General features: G+C 42.2%; 1 protein-coding gene across 1 annotated transcript; it reads right to left on the bottom strand.

The window, feature by feature from the left end:
- Nucleotides 1–709: 709 nt before the first annotated feature.
- On the bottom strand, nt 710–16969 carry Atp6v1d (ATPase H+ transporting V1 subunit D). The gene is made up of 9 exons (XM_003472357.5): nt 16760–16969; nt 12275–12392; nt 8440–8519; nt 6667–6734; nt 6251–6295; nt 5140–5243; nt 4422–4488; nt 3227–3305; nt 710–1373 (listed from the first exon to the last, which is right to left on the bottom strand). The coding sequence occupies exons 1-9, from the start codon at nt 16798–16800 to the stop codon at nt 1232–1234; spliced, it is 744 nt and encodes a 247-aa protein (XP_003472405.1). The 5' UTR covers nt 16801–16969; the 3' UTR covers nt 710–1231.
- Nucleotides 16970–17294: the final 325 nt, after the last annotated feature.

Raw genomic sequence — 17294 nt, 5'->3', positions numbered from 1 at the left:
TCATGTACCTAAGAACTGTTCCATGGCCAGTCATACCCCCAAATACCAGAACTGGTTACAAAAAAGGCTTGAGTTTAAAAAAAAAGACAGTACATGGTAGCTGACACCTGTAATCCCAGTGCTTGGTTTTGTTTTCTTTTTTTGGTCTTTTTCGTTTTTATCGGTACCAGGGATCGAACTCATGACTGCCTGCTTGTAAGGCAGGCGCTTATGCCGCTGAGCTAAATCCCCAGCCCAATCCCAGTGCTTGGAAAGCTGAGGCAGGAGGACTGCCACCAGGCTGAGGCCAGGCTGAGCTACAAGGCAAGACTCTCTTTAAAAAAAAAAAAGTAATCATGAAATGGCACTAAAAACTGCAGTAACTCCCTGCCACAGCCTCTCAAGTGCTTCATTTTCTTTTTTAAAAGTGCTTCATTTTCATACGTGAAAGCAGCAAACTGTCACTGCTTACAGTACAAAGATACCTTATTACATCCAAGTATTCTTAGGAGAGTATTATGAAGCCCACTTAACTCACTGGCAATCATTTATTAGTGCCTAAAATGCCATAACTGTCTAAAAAGTAAGTCTTTTACTACCTTGATAATGGATGGAATTTTAAAAAGGCTACTCACAATAGGTCTGCAGAAAAATCTGGATAACAATACAATCACTGATCTAAGTGCAAGACCATGACTACCAGTAGTAAATTAGTAAAAGAAAGAAAAACTTATTTTTCAATCATTTTACTGTGTATAACATAGTCACATTTAAATTGGCAGAAATGCTTCCCAGACAAGACAGACCTGTCATGCAAGGGAAAAAAGTGCAGGTTTGCACAAAGCTTTGGAAGTACCGTGGTGACACAGGTGGCTGTGGCATTTCAGACGTGTGCCAGGGTTTGCAAGTGGGTGGGAAACATCTTCACAGCAGCTGGCCTGAGACCTCTAACATTTCCTAAAGGGTATTTCTTAAAATGCTTAGTGGACAAGTCACACGTAACATGATGTAAAGGAACCGTGACGCCCAGCAAAGGGAAGCCTGCAAGTCCGGAGCTCACTCGCCTGCAGCACAGGGACACTGAATTAAATTAGGGTTCTGCAAGAGTCATCCCATAAGTAGACATCCAGGTAAACTGTAGAACTGCTGGACTTCATAGGCCAAAATACAAATAGCCACACGTACCAAACCGACACACCGATTTTAAATGGAGTCACGGTGAAGACTTCCCAAAGTGGCAAAGCAGAGAAGACTATTCAAACAGAAGATCTTCATCCTTCTCTTCAGCCAGAAGGTTTGCAGGCTCCATCACCTCACCAGCTGCTCTCCGTTGCTCCAAGTCCTTCTCGCATTTTTCCTTGAGAATCTTTTTCTTCTCTTGTATTTTCTTTAACCTGTAACATTGAGGAAAAGTTTCTGAATGCTATTTCAGAACTGAATAAACTTCATTTCTCCTGGTTTCATAATAAGAACAACAAACATGTACAACTAGGTATAAAAATTAATACTCCCATCTTAATTTCAGTAATTTATAACCCATTTTTTAAAAAACATTTGAGCCAGGCATGATGGCACAACCTTATAAAAGCCCATCATTCAGAGACTGAGGCAGGAGGATCACTGCAGATTCAAGATAGCCTGGGCTACATAGTTCAAGGCCAGTCTGAACTACATAGAACCTGTTTCAAAAAAGTCAAAACAAACAAAAGTATGTGTATATAACATATATAATATTTGGTAATATATATTAACATTATATATATAAAATCTCCCCTCCCAGCTTAAATAAATTTGAGCTGGATACAGTGGTGCACACCTGTAATCCCAGCACTCAGGAGGCTGAGGCAGGAGGATCACCTTAAGATGGAAGCCAGCCTAGGCTACATAGTTAAGTCCAGCCAAAACTACATAGTGAGATACAATCTCAACAAAGGAAAATAAAACAAAATAATAATCCATTCCCTAATGAAGCAGAGTTTCAACATTCTTTTATTAAAATTTTGGGTCACCACAACTCTGAACATCACTGAAAGACAGAAACTAACCTTTAATAATTAAGACTTTAATCACACTCATGTTATATAAGATCTAAAACAAGCATGTAGCCAGGCATGGTGTCACATGAGGGAGCATGTGGGAGGCTGAGGCAAGATGATTGCTGTGAGTTCAAAACCAGCCTGGGCTACAAAGTGAGTTCAAGACCAGCCTGAACTGCATAGTGAGACCCTGTCTCAAAAAGGCAAAAATACATAAAAAAAAAAAAGCATGTTTTCTCTAAACATTCCTGTTTTTGCCTACTGCAACCCATTCTCTGAACCAGGTGTAGTGACTTTGTACACCAGTGATTTATCTCTACTAACTAAATCTTACCCAATTCTTCATGGACACACATTTCTCTGCAAATACGGTGCTAATTCTCCAGTGACATGATCTATACTAACTGATAATGCCCAAGTGCTTTATGCCATCTCCTGAACATGTTCAACATGTGCTACACATCTGCTGATTGACCACTTTTTATACTGGAAGCAGCAATCTAAACTGGGTTGTCTCCATGGCCTTTGGCAATACCGCGGTCCTGTTATCCACAGGGGATCGATCCCAAGACCTCAGGAGATATCTGACCCCGAATCTGGGTGTACTGAGCTTTTTCCTAGATGGCTCTTTGTATCTGCGAGTTTTACATCTCTAAGCTTAACCAACTACGGATCAAAAATACATACAGCCTCATAATGAAGTTTATGATTTAGGTACTTGAGGAGATTAACAAGTCTTACTAAGACCTTCGACCTTTTCACTTAATGGGAACACTTCGTGACTTCTGTCTGCATGTCTGCCCTGCTAGCGTCCCACAGGGTTACATTAACAAGCCCTGCAATGCCGTGACAGTCAGTGGCCAGTGTGAGAACTGAAACAGTGACCATGTGGCTGGCAGTGGGGTGGACAGCTACACCCGACAATGAACCCCTCCTGATGGAGCAGGACCAGCTGCTACTCAGCCACTGAGAACTTATCATATCTCAAATCTTCCACTTAATATTTTCCGACTGCAGTTCACTACAAGGACTGAAAACATGAAAAGCAGAACAGTTTGTAGAAGACTACAGCATTATTTCTTATTTATCAGAATAAAATACAGACTCTGCTAATTGCAAAGCAAAAAAGCCAACTAGTCACTCTGCAAATTGAAACTTTAGAATGTGGAAAACAAAAACAAAAAGACACCAAACTGCCAATTTCAACAAACCTATAGAATTCTTCTCGCTCTCTCTCATCCAGCTCTGTGATGATGTAAGCAAGGGTACGTTCAATCCGAGGTATAATAACTAAAGTTTAAAGAAACAGACACATGAGTACATCTGAGCACCTCGTTTCAAATTAACAGTGCTCGTTTAACAGTTACTTCTCTAATCATAACCCTAACTTACACTTGATACAAACAAGTGGGAAGGCAAAACAAACTGAAGTATAACCCAACTAACTCTCATAAGTAACTATTGTAAATATTTTGGTATATGCCCTTCTAATGCCTTCAAGGTACAGATAACACCTGGACCACAAAGATCCAACGATGAATACCACAGTGTAACAGCAATCCATTAAAAAAAATTTAGGCTAGGGAGAATCTTGTAAGTTTTACTTGCATGTACTTTGCACGGAATTTGCCTGTTTGGCTCCTAGAACGTGAACTCCCTCAAAGGTGAGAACTGCAGCATTACCCATTTTCTTGTGCTTATGGTTCCAAGTGCAAGACCTCGCACTCGCAAGAGTTGAAGAAGTCTCCAGGTGGGAATACACAGCCCAGCGTTAAAGCACCTGCCCACCGTGAGCATGGGCCTACGTTCAATTTCTCGGCACCCAAAACCGAGAAGGATCACTGCGAGTTCAAGGCCAGCCTTAACTACATAGTGACACTGTCACAAAATACAATACATAAATAAATAAGAAAATTTTAATTTTAGAAGTTAAGGAGAACAGCCCAAAGAAAAGGATTTAAAGGTAAAACAAACTTCATTCGTTCCCCTCTTCTGGTAAACACGGCCATGTTCATGGTCATGGCTGGATGCAGAGTTCACACACAAACACAAAATTCTGCCAAATGCTTCTACAAAAAGTGTCCGTGAACTGTTCTACTGTTTCAATATACTCAAAAAGATACAATGTCCAACCATTATAAAGAATTAAACGATATATTATGCCTTTTGAAAAATAGTTTCAACTATGCTAACTATATTAGTGACTGGAAATGAATGAGATGGTCCATAATTTTTAACCTGCCTTTTCTCTGTTATTTCCCCCCTCCACAGATCCCAGGCACAGTCCTCACTTCACCCTGCATCTGGTGCTGTGACACTTGTCACACCGTGCACGGCGCATCTCCTTCACCTCTCGGGACCGTGCAGCCTGAGTCCTAGGAGGGGCGGATGGCGACCGTGACTCACCGTGCTCGATGGCATTTACACGCCTGTTGGTTATCTTAATAGCTTCATCCAGAGTAACAAAGGAAGTCTAAAATAAGAGGGCAGATTGATAAAATAAGCACAAAGTCTTCTCAGTTATGCTCTGTTCACTTGGCTCCACACAGACAGTACACATAGAAAACAGTTAGGAACCCAAAGACCACCTTTTCATCATGTTTGAAAGAGAAAACTCATGTGAGATTTCCAACAGCTAACACTATTTCCATGCTACTGTAATCTGTTTACCTCTGACTCACCTAAATGAAGACATAAAAATGACACTAGAGGGCTGGGATATAGCTCAGTGGCATAAGCACCCAACATGCACAAGGTCTTAAATTCAATTCCTGGTACAAAAAAACAAAACAAAACAAAAACACAAAAAGACACCAGGAATAGTGTTTAAAAATGTCCCAGTGACTTAGCTACACTGACTGGCCACAAAGGGAAAAAGTGCTTCGTGAACGAACATTATTTATTTACATTCACATAGTTTTGTCACCTAGTGAAGAGTGGAACCCTACCACTGCACACATATTTTGTTAGTAATAAATACAGAGGTACAAGTGCAGGAGCCACTATTTCAGAAATGCTGACATTAGGCATGTTTCACGTGGGGTCACAGCGCAGCAGAAGCACCTGCCCCATGTCCTCCAGCGACTGCGAGAAGCTTCTCTTGAGCTCGGCTCCCAGCTCTCACCTGCAGCGAAGCCAGCTCCACCAGCAGCTCCACAGCTTTGGCATAATTTCTCTTCAGTTTAGCTAGCTGTTCCCCACCTCTGGCTAAACCAGTGAGTTCATAACCTGAAAGAACCAGTTAGACAACATTTGTAATTAGAGAATAAATTATCTTCTCAAAGAAAATTCCCAAGAAGAAAAAAAGCAGAAAACTAACCAAAAAAAAAAAAAAAAAAAAAAGCAGAAAACTACCAAACACAGACAGATTTGCTAACTCCTAGTAAATGCAATGAGAGGTGCCCACCTCACTCCTGGGCACACAGCTGCTACAGCTTCCACAAGGACTCCCTCTCACAGTGTGTGCCTGGTGCTGGCGAGGGGACCCAGGGCCCTGCACATGGCAGGCAGCCCTCTCCTGTGCGCTACATGCCCAGCCCAGAAGAAAAACTCAACCAACCTGCATTTCACTGGCTGACACCCCATTCCCTTCGGAAATGACAGTGGCCTGCTGCTCACAGTACAATGACCCTCTGTTAACACATGACTCTCTCTGATTTAAATATTTCAGAAGCCAATGAGCTACAAGGGCCAGAACAAAGAATGTTACTGTGTCTATGGAAAACAATTACTTGGGAAAAACTCAATAAATGCGTTACTACTTCAAAACACTGCCAACTTAGGAATGGAATGGATAAGACAATTACAAACAATTGGGAGATAGTGAAAAAATCTAAAAACAGCATTCAGACTGTATCACAGCATAAAACATCTTATTATAACTTTTAAAAAATGTACAAACTGGAAGTTATTAATAATGTATTGGGGGTTTTGCAAAGAAAGACAACACAAAAGTATAACCAATGAATTCATAATAGAAGAAAATGCCTTCTTAAATGGCAAGTGACTATAAAATGATTTATCTGTAAGTTCAAATATTTTAAGTTATGTACAAAGTTTTATGAACGCCTGTCAAAGGATCCTTGATTAACTGAATAACTGCTGCAACCTTAGCAGTAAAGAAGTATCTAACAGAGGAACCTTCGACCTCTAAGAGTCTGACTGGTGCCACTTTCCAGAGCGAGTTTCACTTAAAGAGGATGCAGACGAACACTAACATAGAGGTCCACACTTACTGTCAGTTCCCTCATGGTAATGTTCGAAGACCGGCAAAGTAACACCTGTTAAACACAGAGCAGACAGGTATTCACCAACAGAACTCAGCCTTGAAGTACTCCTCCTTATTCACTGTGGATGTACTCTCCTATGTTTTGGGTTTTTTTTCCTCAAAAGTCAAGTGATGAAGTCTGGAAATGTAACTGACTTTAGTCAATGTATTTCAGAAAGTGTTTGCTCAAGGCTTCATTTCTATTCAAATAGCAGATCAGACTGAGTAATAAGGACCCGGCTGCTAATGGTTTCAACAAACGAAGCCAATAAAGTTGTTCTAATAAAAGAGAGAAACTGGGACATCAAGCTATTGTTGCATAAGTGGCTGAGTTGGAAATGTCACCTGTTCTCCTCCAAAGGTTCTGAAGGGTTGAAAAGTTACCTGCTACGTTATCTTTCTTCGCCCGGATCTTCACTTGGGCTTTATTTACATTTTGGATAACCGTGGTGCTGCAGAAGAAGACAGAGCCTTTACTTAGCTGTCGCCTTAGAACTAAACCCACAGGGACCTGCTGGCAGTTTGGACAGCAAACGAGAGCGACAGTGAGATGTCACAGCTAGGTGTTCTGAAAACTCATTTTTTCAGAAAAGAGGACTCAATGCTGTCTGAGGAGAGCCTCACAGGGCAGAGAACGAACAACGGTAAAACCACTGACCGGTGCGGAGATTGCGTTTTCGGTCAGTGCGTGGGCAGGGCTACTACACTCAGAGTTCTCGTTCTGCTAGTGTAATCTGGAGAAAACTTTCCTTCCAGTCTGCTATTCAGTTGGTTAAGCTGGCATTTAAACTCTATCACCCTAATTCTGGCTTCAACTTTGTTATAAAATACAGTGACTTTCCCATAACTGCTCAAAAACCCTCCACACAACAGCTCATAAACCACTTACACCCCATCCATGATTCCTCCTCTGGTATTGACAAAACTTCAAGACCCTCACCTTGGGGGCCTACAGCACTCAGGCTCAAAGGCCTGCTGCCAGGGAACACTCCTATGTAAGGAGGAATCATGCCAGTGGGAAAAGAACATCAAAACCAGAAGTCCTGAAAACAGCTGGGAGTGGCAGTGCTCAGCTTCAATCCTTGCTTTTCAGGAGGCAGAGGAATAAAGACCCCAGGTTTGACATCAGCTCAGACAACTTAGTGAGACCCTGTCTCGGAATACAATTTTAAAAAGGGCTGGCAGCGCGGTGCAGTGGTGGGGTGCTTGCTGAGCATCTGCAAGCCCCTGGATTCATATCCCAGTGCCAGCGACAGGAAGTTAAAAACCTATAAACAACTTTTACTTCTGTTCTTAACTAGCTGTGTGACTTCAGCAAAGGATTTCACCTAAGCTAGAACAGCGATGCTTACTGCCCTGGGTTATGTGGAGAGTCTCTAACCCGTACATTGGTACAATTTGCAAACTATTGTGTGTGTGCTGCAAAGCACGCACTGCTACCACAAACCCCACAAGACCCCTGCCTTTTAAAATAACACATTCTACACAGCTGAAAAGAATCAGGATTCAAGCCCTAGGATGAGACAAAAAAGAAAGTACATTTTCCAGGACACCAGGTGTAAGTGGCCGTATAATGAATTGATTCACAACACTGGGATTTTATTCAATTCCCTTCTTCTGGGTTTCTTTTTTCCTTCTCCCCTCTTCCCTCCTCTACCCGCTCTTATAAAGGCAATGAACTAGGGCCAGGAGGGTATATAACTGTTCTTTCCTGAAAATAAATGAATGGAGGAAGGAAGGAAGTTTAGTCCCCAAAATGTACCCTAATAACTCCCTAAAAACTGCAAAAAAAAAAAAGATACGCATTAAGATATTTAATGTATCTTGGTGTAATCACACCAAAATCCAGTATGAGGAGAAAACTGATCACAGCACCTTTTAGAAGGAGGAAACGTCCACATGGAAACAAGGGCGAATGTTTTTGGTACATGGTCAAATGCAAATGGATGCCAGAACAAGCAAGGTCTCTGTGCCCGCACGTGCAGAGCCCCCTGGGGGCAGGAATGGGCAGTGCAGGGCAGGGTTCCAGGAGCTCCTTACCTCCTCACTATCCGTCATCTGACTGCAAGACACACACATCACATTATTTTAAAAGTTACTGTAATTATGAACCTGAAAGCACTTTGTTTCTGCGAAGCAGCTGCTGTGGGATTTTACCTGAAGTCGCCCGCTGTGAACTTGGCCTCAGCAAGGGAGAAGGCGGCCTCCCTCATCACCTCGCCCATCAGCATCTTGGTCTGGAAGAGCACAGCAGAGTCAGGCAAGTGTTCAGTCAGATCTCACTGCAGCGCTTCCAACAGCCACCCGTGTCTCAGGGTATGTGCCACATCGGTCTCAGATACTGAGTTCATAAATGAGGAAATCATTTTGAGGGTAACAATATACAATATGGTAACTATGGGGGATCGCCTTCTGAAGGTGGTGGCTATTGTTCATTCCCTATTGTCTTGTTTTGCAGTCCTGTATCACTTTCATTGTTTTGGTTTTATTATATTCTGTTGTTTGATTTTATTACATCTGATGGTATGGGAAGCTATAACAAGAGGCATAATGGTAGCCATTGTTGATTTTCTATTATCTTATTTTGAAGTGCTATATCACTTTCATTGTTTTGTTTGGTTTTATGTATTTATTTATTTTTTTAGTTTGGTTTTATTCTGTTTGATTTTATTCTCTTTAAAAGAAAAAAATGAAAAACAAACATCTTCAATTTTGAACAGTTTTGGTTACAGTGACTAACAATGCCCCTAACTATGAGTTTAGTAAGTGAGACATTAGCAAGGACATAGCTCAGAGGAGAGTGCCTGCCTGCTGGGCATACAAAAACAACAAAATACTGCAATAAATGCACTAGTAAGTAGAAAAATCAATTCTTTACCAATGGAGCTATCATGTTCCTCAACAGGTACATGTGATCTGCTCAAATTACTCTCTGAAATTCAACACAGTGAAGAGATAAAATTCTAATGGCATAATAATGCTAAAGCACAGCTAGAAAATGCAATGCTTAAGAATATCCAATCTTTAAAAAAAAAGAAAGAAAAATTGAGTCAGGTGGTTAGGAGTTGGCTTATCAAATATTAAAAAAACCACAGCTACAAAAGGGAAACACATCTAGTTTAGGATAGATAAGAAACAAAGGTCCAGAGAGAAGCCCACAGCCTGGCACGGTAGTACACACCTATAATCACAGTATTCAGAAGGCTGAAGCAGGACAATTACCTCAAGTTCAAGGCCAGCCTATGCCACATAGTAAGATCAGGCCAACTTGAGCAACATAGCAAGACCCTGTCTCAAAAAACCAAACCAAACCAAACCAAAACCAAAACCCTAGAAAGCAGCGCAGGTCCATATGGGAATTTAGTACAGTAAAGGGACTATTCAACTGTCCACCCATTTACAAAATGATAATGCTGAATTCCTACCTCACAGCATTATGCCCATACAAAGAAACATGTTAAGAGAAAGACTTAAAAAGGGGGGCAGGGATACAGTTCAGCAGCATGGTGCCAGCCTGGCAAGCACAAGATCCTGAGTTCGATTCCTAGTACAAAAAAAAAAAACCCTATAAGCTCAGTGAGTGGCTCTAGCCACTCAGGAAACTAAGACAAAATAATCACTGAGTTCAGGAATTTGAGCCAGCCTGGGCAACACAATGAGACTCTTGTCTCTAAACAATTTCCAGTACTCAGAAGGCTGAGGCAGGAGGATTTTGAGCTCAGCATTAGCCTAGGCTATCTAGTCTAAAGCCTGACTGGGTTGGACAGGGAGATAGATCCTGTCTCAAACAACAGGATAAAGCTATTTTTATTTGACCAAAAATTAAGCAATAGCTCCGGGTGAATTAATTTGGAAGGAACACAAATTAATATGATAATTTGGAGGACAATTCTTCGGTTAATAAAAAACATGTGGGCATGGTGGTATATACCTGTAATCCCAAGTACTCAGGAAACAGAGGCAGGAGGATTGCAGTTGAGGCCAGCCTAGCTAATTTATCAAAACTTTGGATATGTCTGTATTTATTTATTTCTGGTTTTCTGAGACAGGGTCTCACTACATAGTCCAGGCTCACTTAGAACTCACTACATAGCCCAGGTTGGCCTCCAACTCATGGTGATCCTCCTGCCTTAGCATCCTGAGTGCTGGGATTACAGGTGTGTGCCTTCATGGCAATCAAAAAGTTTTTTAAAAATATAAACTAGCGGCGTGATGGTGCACGCCTATAATCCCAGCACCAGGGAGTTGAGGCAGAAGGATCTTCACAAGTTTGAGACCAGCCTAGACTACAAATGAGCTCAAGGCCAGCCTGAGCTGTATAGCAAGACCTTATTTCAAAAAGACAAAAATAAGTAATAAATAAATTAAATTAAATAAGTTGAGGCTGGCCTGGACCACACAGTGGATTCAAGAACAGACTCACCTACATAGGGAGACCCTGTCTCAAAAAAACCAAAAATAAAATACAAAGGGCTATGGCTATGCTCAGTGGTACAGCACCTGTGTGTTCAATCCCTAGGACTTTATATATATGTATCTATATGTCTTTATAGGACATAGATAAAATTTATATCTATATATCACCTTGGATCAAGAGATCAGACTGTAAGATTCTCTTAGAGAAACGTTAGCACATATACACAAAGCATTTAAGAGCTTCCCCCTACAAAAATCGTTAAGACTGGCCATTCATCAACAGAAGTACAGCAAAACTCCATTGTCCACATGGAGGAGTACAACACAGAGACGAGAAAGAATGGGACAAACCTTCACATATGGATGTAGAAAGCCATCTTTGTTCTGTCATAGGAAAGGAGGGAGAGAGGAGCAGGGCAGGAAGTGGTACAGAAGTTTACGTATGTTTATTACTACTAAGAAACACCCAGGTGTACATTAATACTCCGGTGAATGCTTTACAAATGCAGTGCTTTTTGTACACACTACCAAAAAGGGAGGCTCAAAGGCCATAAGCCCAAGTATCATGAGGAACTACCTCTAGGAAATAAGAGAAGGATCACCAGAGAAAGATAAAAGAGACAGAGGAAAAGAACCTTTGCTTTTTTAATGTAATTCTGTACTCACATGTCATTACTGAAAAAAGCACTGAGTTAAAATCGACTAAGAAAGGGGGTGTGGTGGCACCTGCCTGTAAAGCTAGTAATCGGAAGGCTGAGTCAGAAGAACTGTGAATTCAAGCCCATTTTGGGCTATACAGCAAGCTCGAGGCCAGCCTGGGTGACAGTTCTACTCCAGGCCCTGGAAATACAGTGCTGAGGAGATGAAGCTCCTGTTCTCCGGGAGGCACATTTCCTAGTCGGGGAAGTAACCAGGAAAACAGCGTGCAGTCGCGCCTGCTACAATAAAGGTAAAATAAGAGGGTGACAGGAGTAAAACTGAGGCCACTCCACACGGGGGTCAGCAGTGGCCAGAGGAGCTGGTGGCAAGTGTCTGGGGAAGGAGCATTTAGGCAGAAGAAAGAGCCAGTGGGAAGGGCCTGGAGGACAGCAGGAAGCTTCTGGGAGCCCAGGGAGGCAGCCAGGGCCAGGGCGTGTCTGGTTCCGAGGCTCTGCAGGTAGGCAGCTGGGGTTTTCTTAATGAAACTAGCTGAAACTTAAAATCTTGATGGGCAAGTCCAGTGTTGTGCTTGTTATAATAATACTGTTACTTTTGAAAGAAAAATCAATTAAAAGAATGAAAAATTAAGGGGCTGGGGATTTAGCTCAGTGGCATAATCACCTGCCTTGCAAGCAGGCAGTCGTGAGTTCAATAAAAAGGAAAAAGACAAAAAAAAAAAAAAAAAAAAAAAAAAAAAAAAAGAATGAAAAATTAGGAGCTGGGGCTGTAGTCCTGCAGCAGAACATGGACTTAGCACATGCACAGCCCTGGGTTCAATCCCAGGACTGAAAATAAAAAAAAGGCCAAGACCACACTGAATTTTCCTTATTTTATGAATACATAAACTAAACACTGCATGCAACAAAGCTGATCCTACCTCAATGATCTTCTTCAGGATCTGTCGAAAGCGAAGCGTTAAGGCGTCAGACTTCTTCTTTAGGAGGTTCCGGCCTGTCTGCGCTCCTTTCAAGCGGGCCTTCATGATGGTCTGCGCCCTAGAGAAGCAACGTCAAAGAGCTTACTGCCACAGCTCACGACAGGAAGCGCCTCTGTCCTTGGTGTGAAGATTGTTCCTGATCCTCTCAAACAACGGTAAGAAAGTATGGGATTTGTAGCTGACGAGTTAAACTGGCTTCCCAGTATACAGATTTCTACTTCAGTCTTCCATAAATGAGTTCATTTACTTACAACACTGTTCTAGAATCAATGCTGGAGTAAGCCGTCATTAAATAATTATGAGGAGCCGTAATTTATGCTAGTATAAATTCTTATTGGTTTGTATGTAAAAGTAGTATGGAATGTTTTAGACATTAGAAATGTAGTAGTAAGGATAAAAATAATCTATCCACTAATATATACCAAAATTTGGGCGCAGAGGGATTAGCTTAGTAGGAGCGAGCTTGTCTAGCATGCACAAGGCTCCAGGTTCAATGCGCAACACAGCAAACAAAAAACTGAAATGTAATTCCTTCCTTACCAGCAATTCCACTTTGAGGAATTGTTCCTATAAATTTATCCCACATGTGTACACATTCCAGCCTTATTTGTGCCAGCAAAAGGGCAGAAATAACTAATGTATTACATAAACCATGGATCACCATAAAATGGAATCATATTCAGTCATAAAAAATGAGGAAAGTTGGCCTATGTGTGCTTCCTACATTACACTGCCTTACTTACCCAAAGTAAGGAATTGCTGTGCTCACATAAATACAGAGAAGAGGTCTACAAAGGACTCACAGAAACAGGGCTGAGTGCAAAAATGGCTTTTTACTATTATAGTCTTTTGCACTTTTTGCATTTTATTATATCTTGTATAACCAGTGTGGCATTTAAGTGTTTTGGTGATAATCAATACCTAATATCAATTGCAGAATCATTCTGTAAATGATTCTAGGTAATAAGTGGCATACAGAAGTCTCCAAAGTGACAAGCTAAACTTACAGTGAAGACTTATTTCAGCATTTCCCCCATGGGAAGCATCATTCCAGCTGGAGATGGGGGTGTATACCTGTCATCCCAGCACTCAGGAGGCCCAGCCAGGAGGACTGCAGTGAGTTAGAAGCCAAGCTGGGCTACATAGTGAGTTCAGAGCAAACATGAATTACAGAATAAGGGCTTGTCTCTCTCTCTCTCAAAAAAAAAAAAAAAAAAAAAAAAACAAAAAAACCCTCTAAAAAAGAAGCCGTGTTCCAAGGTTTTTTCTGTTTGCTTTATTTTTTGCACTGTGGGGACTGAGCCTGGGGCCCAGTGCATGCTGGGTAAGGGCTCTCTCCAGCTCATCCCCACAAGCCCTGTGCCCCCACACAAGGCACAGGGAGCAACAGGGAATAGCAAAAGCTGCTATTTCTGTTCTCACTGCCACCTGCCAGGTAAAGTTTAATAACTAAGAAAAGTACTCTAATAATAAAATTCATCAATAAATTATACACGATTTAGACATTTACAGTGATTTAGGCAGATATAATTTCATGATAGTGTTATAATGAGCTGCAAAACAGCACCTATTAGTAAATCTTTGGACTAAATTCTTAAATACGTATGTAATACTGAAATCTTTTATGTTAACTAAGACAGTTCCACAGCTGAAAGGGATTTAGACATAAACACTAGGGAAATGAGAATGGTGATGGGTGCACATACAGCTGAGGCAGGAGGATTGCAAACTCTGTAGAAAGGACATGGGCTCAATCCTCAGTACCACTTAAAAAAAGAAAAAAAAGGAAACTAGCAAACTGAAGCCCAGAAAAGTAAATGAAGTTTCTCAGTTATTCAGTGAAGAAAAGGCAGGGGAGGAATCTGAACCAGATTTGACTATAACCTGCCCAAAGCTCCAACCACAACTTAAAGCTAAGTCCACCGTCACCCAAGCCTATGCTGAAGACAGCCCCACACAGGGAAGCTGTTTCAGCTGAGCCTGAGCAGGAGCTACCCAGCCCAACTGTGTACCCATAACACACCACGTGTTGACAATACATACCTGAAGGTGGACTCGGAGTTGGGTCAAATTTAGGTAAAATTCTATTAATGCAGACTTCAGCAAGTTTAGTGTACACAGGTTAACAGATTGATAAAACCATATTTACTTTTAATTTCATCTAAGATAACACTTCTGTGAAATGTGGTTTTTTTGTTTTATTTTGTTTTGTTTGTGACTAGGTTTCGCTATGTGTTTCAGGCTGGCCTAGAACTCAGTGTGTAGCCCAGGGTGGCCTCGAACTCACTGCAATTCTCCTACCTCAGCCTCCCGAGTGCTGGGATTACAGGTATGCACTACCATGCCCTGGCTTTAACACTTTTAAATCCTCATTTTACTTGTTTCAGAGCTGCTTTTCCCTACCAAAAAAGGTCTGACCTTCACAAGACTGTTTCTAGCTGAATCAAAGACATCTGACTACATGACAAAGAGCCTGCTGTTGGGCCTTGGGGAAAATATTTCCAACACCTGATTTTCCTCTCAGTCAGCATGCGGAGAGCTCTCAAATGGCAATTTTCACCTTCACAAACCTATCATTTCTTGTCTAAGCCCAAAGTCTGTTTTCACATCCTAGTCTCAAAAGTTCCCAGACAAAAACAAAAACATGTTGACATTCTGACTACTGTGGCAGATAAACACAGCCAAACATTAGTTAAAACAATGGAAAGAGATTTTCCCCAGTAACAACTGACAGGGGGACAGTGAGCTGAGCTCCACTTGCAGGTGGGTAGAGGTTTGGGTGTTTTACAAACAGAGTGAAGGAGTGGGCCTCAAGTGCAGTCAGCAACAGGAAAACTTACAAAGGGGTGGTCAGTGGGAGTACAACTAGATGAGGTGTATTTGCTCGCAGGCAGTCTCAGAAATCAGGATCCTCTTCCCAGAGGACTCTCAGGCCCTTGAAAGCCACACTGCCGAGTTTTAAGGGGTACTCATTCACAGCTGTAAGCCTTTTTTAGGGCTCTAAGACTGGGAGGTCAGGGATCCATTAATCCTGTACTGGACAGAACAAATATTTAATTCTTCTGGTAGTTTCCAGGTTTTTCCACACAGACATTTTTCTTATTTATTTTTGCAGTGCATATTTTTATTTATGTATTTATGTGGTACCAGGGACTGAGTTATCCTGGGGACATGGCCTTGTGCTGCCAGAAGCCATGTTAGAATTTGACTGTTTGTCACTGTAAGTTTAGAAAGAGTCGCTATGTGCTGAGAGTTCTGCAATCTCTCAGGGTGGCCCTGATCTATTTCATGGATTTCCTCCTTTCCCAAAAATAGCTTGCAGAACAATCAGTGGTAGGAAAGTCTGTGAACCAGGAGTGGTGATGCACATCTGTAATCCTAGTAGTGGGAAAGCTGAGGCAGAAGGATTACCCAGAGTTCAGTGCCGTCCTGGGCTACAAAATGAGTTCAAGGCCAACCTAAACTGCAAAACAAACTGCCTCAAAAATGTCAAAAATAAACAATAACAAAGAAGTGCCTTTATGCCTTGAACCCACTGTGTTCACTGAATTCACGGCAGTCCTCCTGCCTCAGCCTCCCCCATGCTGGGATTACAGATGTGCACTGTCACACCCACCACTCTCATAAATTGTTAAGCACATCTGAAAAAACTTCAAAGTTTTCTTTACAAACTGGCCACTATGCCGCTATCATTTCTCCTGACAGAGTTCAGGCCAAAAGAGAAAGGCAGCCCGCAACTGAGCAGACTCCAAGACATGAGTTCTGTCAAGAAACATTCTTTGTGGATATTCTAGAGATTAATAATCAAGATGCTCTCATCCTGGAGGAGGCCGGAGACTGGTGGGAAGGAAAGATATTCAATAAATATCTATGATGTGATGAGGGATAACAGAGATCTTAAAAAGGTGTAGTGGTGACAGTGCAAAAGGAGTGCTTTAGAAACGCACGGATATCTCCCAACAGCAGGTGACATTTGATGGGATCTTGGAAAATAGGGGACTCCGGCGTCCATACTACAATAACCTAGTTCAATTCCTCTTTTGACTAATGGATCTTTTATTTGCTTCCCATAGCAGCAAACTTCCCCTCCCAAAGCAGTAAAGAAATCTTATTGGCTTTTCTCTTTCATCACTGAATCATGGGCTCCGTGAAGAACCCGATTAACGAGTAAGGACAGCAGACCTTTACAGACACCAACAGGCCGGGAGTCTTTTCCTCTGGGCTGGGACCGCTCTGTGCAGTCTGATTCACGCTGCAGGAACCTGTGAACCAGCGAAAGGAATCCTGGCCTCGAACTCATGAAAAGTCCCTAGGGAGAATTCGGCATCAGCCCAGGAAACTAGGAGTCTCGCTCGTGGTCCCCAGCGTGGAGGAATCGTGCTCCAGGCAGGCATTCCTGAAACTACGAGCGCCACTTCTACTTACATTCGCGAGGGGAAGATTTCAATCCGGTCTTTGCCCGACATTCTGACGATGACCGTTCAGCTCGGGCCCCTGACCGAGCAATCTTGGCTACAACAGCTCCAATACTGGCCGCTTACAGTCCCTTCCTCTACCGGAGTCAGCTGATTGTGTCACTTGACCGCGCGTTGCTAAGAAGCTGCAGGGACACCCACTTCTCACTTCCGCTTCCTGCTGTCACTGCGGAGCAAGAGGGCTGGACGAAGGCGATGCCCGGATGTTGAGGAGCACGCACCGCGGAGTTCCGGTTCGCTTCCATCCCTCCCTCGCCACCTTTCCTCCTCTTCCTCCGCCCTCCCATTTACGGCTGCGCAAATCACTGCACGCGTTGGACGACTGGGAAAAAAAAGTCCGTTCCTTTTCTTCCTCCATTTTATTCTTTCACAGCGCCATCTTATGGTTAACTAAAAATTTGAAAGAATTTATTCTTGAGGAGTAGAGAATCAAGAGTCCTGCCTCTTACCCATGCCTTGAAGGTTAATTAGCAAAATATTAGGAT

The sequence above is a fragment of the Cavia porcellus genome, unplaced genomic scaffold, assembly GCF_034190915.1.
Source record: "Cavia porcellus strain 051 isolate PalLab524CR breed Dunkin Hartley unplaced genomic scaffold, mCavPor4.1 scaffold_31, whole genome shotgun sequence".
NCBI lineage: Eukaryota > Metazoa > Chordata > Mammalia > Rodentia > Caviidae > Cavia > Cavia porcellus.
This window is presented reverse-complemented; position numbering and strand designations above follow the sequence as displayed.

Coding starts and splice junctions, on each gene's coding strand:
- Atp6v1d (XM_003472357.5), bottom strand. CDS start 16,800: ATGTCGGGCAAAGACCGGATTGAAATCTTCCCCTCGCGAAT. Junction 6,735..8,439: donor TTCACAGCGGGCGACTTCAG/GTAAAATCCCAC, acceptor CTTCTTCTGCAG/CACCACGGTTATCCAAAATG. Junction 6,296..6,666: donor GAAGAAAGATAACGTAGCAG/GTAACTTTTCAA, acceptor TGTGTTTAACAG/GTGTTACTTTGCCGGTCTTC.